Source organism: Octodon degus, unplaced genomic scaffold, assembly GCF_000260255.1.
Source record: "Octodon degus isolate 3935 unplaced genomic scaffold, OctDeg1.0 scaffold00001, whole genome shotgun sequence".
In the NCBI taxonomy this organism is placed as follows: domain Eukaryota; kingdom Metazoa; phylum Chordata; class Mammalia; order Rodentia; family Octodontidae; genus Octodon; species Octodon degus.
In genome coordinates this window covers 6,945,660-6,953,180 of record NW_004524577.1, presented here as the reverse complement: position 1 = coordinate 6,953,180, position 7,521 = coordinate 6,945,660, and the positions used below count along the sequence as shown (strand labels likewise).

General features: G+C 43.3%; 1 protein-coding gene across 3 annotated transcripts in view; it reads left to right on the top strand.

The window, feature by feature from the left end:
* Xpo6 (exportin 6) overlaps positions 1-7,521 on the top strand; it is a 138,867-nt gene that overhangs the window by 49,360 nt on the left and 81,986 nt on the right. For all 3 annotated transcript variants that reach the window (XM_004622903.2, XM_004622902.2, XM_023717006.1), the window contains exons 5-6: positions 3,577-3,736; positions 6,204-6,281. In XM_004622903.2, coding sequence (XP_004622960.2) covers positions 3,577-3,736; positions 6,204-6,281 — 238 coding nt within the window. The remainder of the gene's footprint in view (positions 1-3,576; positions 3,737-6,203; positions 6,282-7,521) is intronic.

The following is a 7,521-nucleotide window of genomic DNA, read 5'->3' as shown; positions in this document are numbered from 1 at the left end:
CCCGGGTCGTCTCACTCACTCGCAGGGCCTGCGCTCTGGGTCTGTTCAGGATCCCTCAGCCTGGGTCGTCTCACTCACTCGCAGGGCCTGCGCTCTGTATTTTTCCTTTTTTAAAAAAATGTATTTGGTACACAGTCTCACTATGCAGCTTGGACTCATAGTGGTCCTCCTATTTTCAGCCTCCGCAGAGCTGGGATTACAGGCATGTGCCACCATGCCTGGTCTTGGTGATGGTGGGCCCCTGGGAGGGGCTGGTGTGGCATGTGGTGCCAGGGATCAAACTCTAGTCCTTGCCTAAACAGGTGCTTAGTCTGCTGACCTATCTTACAAGTCCTCCTTTTTTTGTTTTTACTTGTTCTTTTTTTGCTTTTCATTTTTTTGTTTCATTTCTTATTTTTTTCTATTTATTGAACCTTTTTTTTAAAAAAAAGACTAGAAATCTGAACTTGAATTTTTTTGGTTATCAGGGATCAAACTTAGGACTTGCTCTTTCCAGGCAGATGCTTGTGCCACTGAGTTATCTCCCCAGTCCCTTGGAACTTGAATTTGAACTGAAAAGTACTTAATCTTTTTAAAAATAAGTTTTAGGGATTTTGTTTTGAGTTTAAATTATATATGTGAAGTTGGTAAAGGGAAATGCCATTTTAGTAAGGCTTCTGGATAAAACCTACTTAGAAGAAAATGTATGTATTTTTCAAGTTCTTGTAAGTAAAGGATGACTTTCTCTCCATGAGTTTGATAGTGCTGCAAAGTTAAAGCACAAACAACAAGTTAGGAAGATGACTTTGTTTTTTGCATCAGCTTCTTGACCAACCTTTTCCCCTCCCCTCAAATGATGACAGAAGGGAAGATCGTCACAGATCATCTTCCTTATTGTGTGAATTTACCCCCACCTGAGGAGCTCAGACACATTTCATCTCCACAGGAGAGTGTATGTTCACTGAATGGAATATTTGACAGTATGAGTCATTTCCAGCTGAGAGAGTGAGAATGAGGTCTTGTGGGTATGTGGGGAAACAGGCAAAAGAGGTAGAAAAGAAAGGAAGAACTGAAAGGGGGAAGTAATGAAAAACTGAAGATTGCAAGTGGATAGCCCTGGGCCTCCAGCGAAGGGGTTTACAGAGTCACTTCTGGTTTATTGTGTAACAAAAAAATAAGTGGAAATAAGACTTCTGGTTCCTCTTCTAGTACATTGTTTGAATTTGTTAGTGTTAGAAATAATTCAGTTGTATACAAATTGAAGAGAAAAATTGAGGAGGCTCTTCTTCAAATTTTAGCATTCAAGAATTGATTTTTACAGAAAACACCCTTAATCTACCATTCATACTGCTGCCTTCACGTAATGCTGTGGGATTTGTTTGTTTCTTTGCTTTGGAGAAAGAGTCTCACTGTGTAGTTCAGGCTGCCCTTGAAATCACTATGTTGCTTAGGCTGTCCTCAAACTCGCTGTAATCCTACTCCCTCAGCCTCCTGATGCTAGGGATTACAGGTGTGTGCCACCACACTCACCCGCAGCATGCTGTTTTTGAGGGCAGTTAGATTGTCCTTAAAGTCTCATTACTGACGTTCTCCTCTTTGGGGCTAATATTTTTTTTTTGGTTTGTGATGGGACAGGAGAGTGTCATATGTTTCTTGATGTCAAGAGTAGCTGCCTTGCGGGCCTGGGGAGATAGCTCAGTAGAAAAAGTGCTTGCCTGGCAAACACAGGGTCCTGAGTTCAATCCCTGGTACCTCCCCCTGCCAAAAAAAAACAACAACTGCTTTTATGGTATAGTTCCTGAGTATCCTTTTCTTTCCTAAAGCTTCAATTTTGTAGTAAAACACTTATATATCAGGGAGTGGACATTTAAAGTTAATTATGATCAAAGAAAAAAATTGGTGCTTCTTACATTGTTTGCTTTTAATAGATCATAGTATGTAATGCTCAACAGAGAACTTTAGTGGCAACTTGCTTACTTTGGTCATTTCTGGAAACTAAAAATGAAATGTAGTAGTAATGTTTTGAATTTTGCAAAAACGATTAAGAAAAATGTAAGTAGTATTAGTCTGTTGAAGATGTCTCAAAATTTTTTCTTTCTTGTTTAAACTTACAGTGGAGGCATAGTACAGGTAATAGAGTTTGCCACATAGGCTTTTGCAAGGCCGTATCTAGTAGTAATTTAATAACATATACTTGTGCTGCTGCTTTGCCATGTTTAACCTTGAACTTCCCCAAAGCATGCAAAGCTTAAAAAAATGTAGACCTGTACAGTTGACTTTGCAGCCTAATTGTTTATAAGATACAGCTGACACATATCTTATTTACTAATACAGTAAAGTCTCCAACTTACAAACATTTGTGTTGTGCACTTGCACAGATATATAGAACTGTCCTCTTACGATTTTTTTTTTTTTTTGGCGGAACCGGGGATTGAACTCAGGCCCATGTGCTTATTCTCCTGAGCCATCTCCCCGGACCCCCTCTTGCGAATATTTGTAGCACATAGTGACACACCTGGGCTGTAGCGCCTACTACACACCTAGGCTGTGTGGTATAGCCTGTTGCTCCTTGGCTGTGAACCTGGCAGCATGTTACTGTGCTGAATATGATAGGTAGTTGTAACACAGTGTAAGTATTTGTGATCTTAACTATATCTAAATCTACGAAAGGTATGGTAAAAATACAAGCTGATAAGAGTTTTTAAATTTCTTTATAGGGCCTGCCAAATAGCTCAGTGGATTGAAGTGCCTGCAAGCAGGGGCCAGGGGTTTGATCCCCAGGCCTGCCATGCTGGCCCCACCCCCAGGGCATGCTGAGACAGCAGTTGGGACTGGGTGTGGTGGCACGCACCTGTAATCCCAGCTCTTGGGAGGCTGTAAACAGGTGGATCACCATGAGTCCAGTCTAGTAGTGAGACCCTAAACACCCTGTAGACCCTTCCCTAAAAAAAAATACAAAAAAAAAAAAAAAATCCTTATAATTTCATACCACATGTGGTGGTACATCTCTATAATCTTAGAACTCAGGAGGTTGAGGCAGGAGGATTGCTGAGAGCTTGAGGCCAGCCAGTCCTACACAGCAAGACCCTGTACTCCCCTCTATCCCCCCTAAGAAAACCGAAATGGAACACCAAAGCATGCACACCACACACACACTCTCTCTCTCTCTCTCTCTCTCTCTTCAGGAGACCACTGTAGTGTTTGGGATGTCTTTGGCATACCTGTCATCATGCAGTGTGATTCTGCATGGTTGTGTGTGTGTGTGTGTGTGTATAAAGCTTGGCTAATGTAGAAAGGAAACAAGACTGCTAGAAATCTGGACTTGTATAAAAATGGGCATGTTAGAGATAAAAACATGTTGTAGGTGTTTTTAAATTTATGGAATTAGAATTTAGTTCTGAAAATGTTTTGAATGATTAAATAAAGCTAAAAAATATACTTTAAGCCATTTTTTTTTTAAAGTTTTGACTTATGTAGCTTACTCACATGAGATCGAGCAAATACAAAGCACTTAACATGGTTAATGCTACCAATATCCTCTTTTGTACCTTATTAATTCAACTAGCACTCTTCTCAGAACTTGCTTTTTCCTGACAGTTGATCCAGTCCCCTGTGACAACTCCCCTCGGGCTAATTATGTTGAAGACAACCTCGGAGGAGCTGGCTTGTCCCCGTGAGGACCTCAGTGTGGCCCGGAAGGAAGAGTTGAGAAAGCTGCTGCTGGACCAGGTGCAGGCTGTGCTTGGGCTCCTGACAGGTAACTAGTTGGCGACATCTAGAGAAAAAGGCCTGCCATAGATTCCCAGAGCTCTTCCTGAGAATAAGTGTAAAAACAGACAGACTTCAGCACTGTCCTCCCCATCTCCCGGCTCAGTGTCTGATGCGTACTAGAATCTTGCAGCAGATTCGTAGCTTAATTTCCTTGTCGTCTTTCCTCAGTTGAACTCTCTTCACTATGCCTGTGCTTAGTGAGGTGTGTTCTGGGTCGAGGGGATGTGACTGAAATGCCAGTGCTGTGGTTAGGTGGGTGGCAAGTGCATCATTTAAAATAATTTAAATTTAAGACCAGGAGAAGATGGGAAGATTTCTCATTTTATGCGAGAGAGTGAGACAAGGTGTGGAATTAGCCCTGGTGCCCTAGGTTGCAGTTGTGAGCAGCATTTTCTCCCATTCGTTGAATTCTAGCCCTATCATGGGGTGTGAAGGGCGAGCACATGACGCAGAGAGACAGGAAGGTGGGAAGAGAGTGGAGCGCTGGAGTCCCGGAGGCTGTGGGAGCTGCTTGTTCAGGGTGTGTGTGCAGGGTGAGCCTGGGCTCTCCAGTGCCAGGATCCTGGCTGTGCTCCTGGAAGGAGTGTCGGGGTAAAAAGAAGTGTTCTTACCTCTAGTTCTTCTACTTAGACTTCTTCCTAAATGTCTAGTAAGTCTTTCATATCCACTTCGATGCTTGGTACGTGGCAGGTCCTTGATTAAAAGTGGACTTGTCATTTGTCCCCTCAGCTTCGCTAACTCCCAAGCAGGAGCTCAAATCTCAGAGCATTTACTTACTGACAACTCTACCTAGATGTTAAATTTATACTCAGGGACCATATTTTATATCTTCATATCCTGTCCCTAGCAGCATTTCACAAATTTAAAAAATAATTTCACATAGCATAATATTCACTATTTTAAATTATAGTAAATCAGCATCTTTTAGTATAAGCACAAGGTTGTGTAACCATTGCCAATATCCAGTGGTGGAACATTCTTACCTCCCCTACCAGGAGCTCTGTACCCATTAGCAGACCCTCTGCATTCTCTTCCCCCAGTCCCTGGCAGTCAGGGATTTACTGTTTGTCTATAAAGATGTGCTTGTTCTTGGCTTTTCATAAAGTGCAAGCGTATGTGACCTTTTGTGTCTGGTAACTTTCACATAACAGTGTTTTCAAGATACATCCATACTATGATATGAAATTAAAATATTTTCATTAGTCCGTGTGATTATTACACGTATAGAGTCTACAGAGGTACACCAGGAATAAAGCAGATCTTGCCTTCTGGTAATTTCTCCTGGGGGAGAGGCAGGTAAACAGGCAGTTGAAAATCAGTGTGTGGAGGGTCGCATAGAGGAGGGTTTCGTGGGCAGCCAGAACTGAGCAGGTTGGAGGGGGCAGCACCTAGATGGAATCCTGAGGGGTAGATGGTGCAGGTGGTGTGACGGAAAGGTCACTTGGGATTTGGGATAGGATGAGCAGGCCGGAGGTGGAGAAACACACGTTGAAGGCTCTGCAGACGATTTGACATGATGAGTCCTGCTGTGGGGTAGCTTGAAGGCTGGGATAGGTGAGCAGAGGCCAGGTGCCAAGATTTATGATGTGGCGTTTTTACCCAGTGAGGACTATGAGATTAATGGTTGGTTTGTGGGGAAGAAAGCTGTTTGGTGTGTCCAAGTGAAGTTGTCCAGGAAGCAGCTGGCTATGCAGGTCTGTGGGTGAGTCTTAGCTAGTTTTTTAAGTCCCTGTGACATGATGTGATGTGACCATCTGATGAGATGTGATGCGGAACTGGTGTGTATAGTCAGAATGAGTTCCGCAGAAACAAACTATGCTTTGTTAAAGTCATGGCAATAGCTGTATTCCATGTGTAGCCACAGCTGAGGAGGCTGGAGGAAGTGACAACTGGATGGAATTCTGGGGGATACAGAGGTGCAGGTAGTTTGATGGAAAGGTTACTTCAGAGGGTGAAAGGAGAGGAAAAATGGTGAATGAACAGGAGTCTGGGGAAAGAGGTTTTCATGGATGGGCAGGGGGTGGTGGTAATGGAGAAGGAGATGGAGTCTTGTTTAAGGAAACCAAAGAAGAGAACGGCTCCAGAGGCTCTGAAAGGAGTTGAGGCTGTGGCCTGGAATGCCAGAGTAGACAAGGAGGATATGGATTAAAGTGTCCCCTACTGGGGCATGGCAACCAAGTGACCTTGGGAAGAAGCAGAGTGGGCAGAAATAGGGGGAGGAAGCCACATCACCAGGTTGTGGTGAGGTACTGGGGCCATGAGTGGGCAGCACTGTCCAGAAGGATCTCTGAAGGAGGAGGGGCGTGGCCATTAGCTACAGCTGCTGGGGAACATACTATTGAGAGGGATGTTTAAATACTAATGTTTGATAAGTTATCAAATCATTTTTTCAGATCTGATTTGATATGCTCTACTTAGTTCTCTTAAAAAATCAGTTTCTCCTTTCTTGGTAGGTATCTTGGAGACCGTCTGGGATAAGCACAGTGTGACTGCTGCCACTCCACCGCCATCCCCGACCTCAGGAGAAAGTGGTATGGTCTGCTGGGCCTTTAATCTGTGTATATGTCTCAGCAGAGTGTTGCTGTTACCTCCTGTGGCTGCAGATCCTGATTCTTCCCTGATCTGTTTTGGCCTTTCTGACCATGTTTCCCAAATGGCTAGCTTTCTGCCTTTTGCTGAGAATCTGTTCTGTGTAATATATTAGCTTGAATAACACATTTCACTCCTTTTGTACCCATGCTCTTTTGTCCTCTGCCTCAGTTCCTGACAGCTTGTAACTGGTATCCCTTCTAGCATGGGGCCGTTAGCTTTGCTTTTTCTCTCCGATTTCTTGGTTGTGTTGTGTATGTTGAGGTGATTAGGAGCCCTGGGGCCTGGCAGGTCCACTTAGCTGAGTAGGGGGTGGCAGCTGCCGAGGTGAGGACTCGGAATGGAGTCCTCCCCACAGCCCAGGGTGGAAGTCGTCTTCGCCAGGACGCGTTGTCTAGGGCACAGTTTGCGTGGGTTAAGAATAAACTGATAAAGCCTGGGTATCATCACAGTGGTTATTGTGTACGGTTAACTGATAGCTGTTTCAAAAATCGACTAACTTCGAAGGTTGACTGAGAAGAGGAAACTGAGCAGGAACTTGTAGTTTCTTAATCCTTCTGTTTACACTCGATGATCACAAATGCTTTTCAAGTAGAGTACATCTTGTGAATTGGCACCTGCTTTCTTCCTGTACTGTAAAGGTTGATGTGACTAATGAGAAGGATTTCCACATCTTTTTTACCCCAAGGCTGTTGCAATCAGATACTTGTATGATCTGAGTCCACGCTATTTCATATAGCTTCTTATGAATATGTGAAAATTGAAATTCTTTGTGGGTTGTTTTTGTTTTTGGTTTTTTTTGGTACCGGGAATTGAAGTCAGGACCTTGCACTTGCCAGGCAGGTGTTGGTGCCACTGTGCTGCATCCCCAGCTGGAAATTGAAATTCTTGCCATTTCTATAGAATTAAAATATACCATGAAGTTTTGAGGACTGCTCAGAGTATACTATTCCAAATTTCTTTTGGGTTACAAACTGTTAGAGGCATTTAACATACAACTTAGATTAAAAACTACCACAGAGTACTGGAGCGTATTAAAAAGCTCAGAGAAATTTGAACTGTAGTATTTGTGTTTGATAGCAAACCATTTCTCTGTGTGTGTGTTACTGGGGATTGAACCTAGGCCTCATTTATGCTAGGTAATTAATTTGCTGTACCACTGAGGACCTCCCCTCGCGCCCC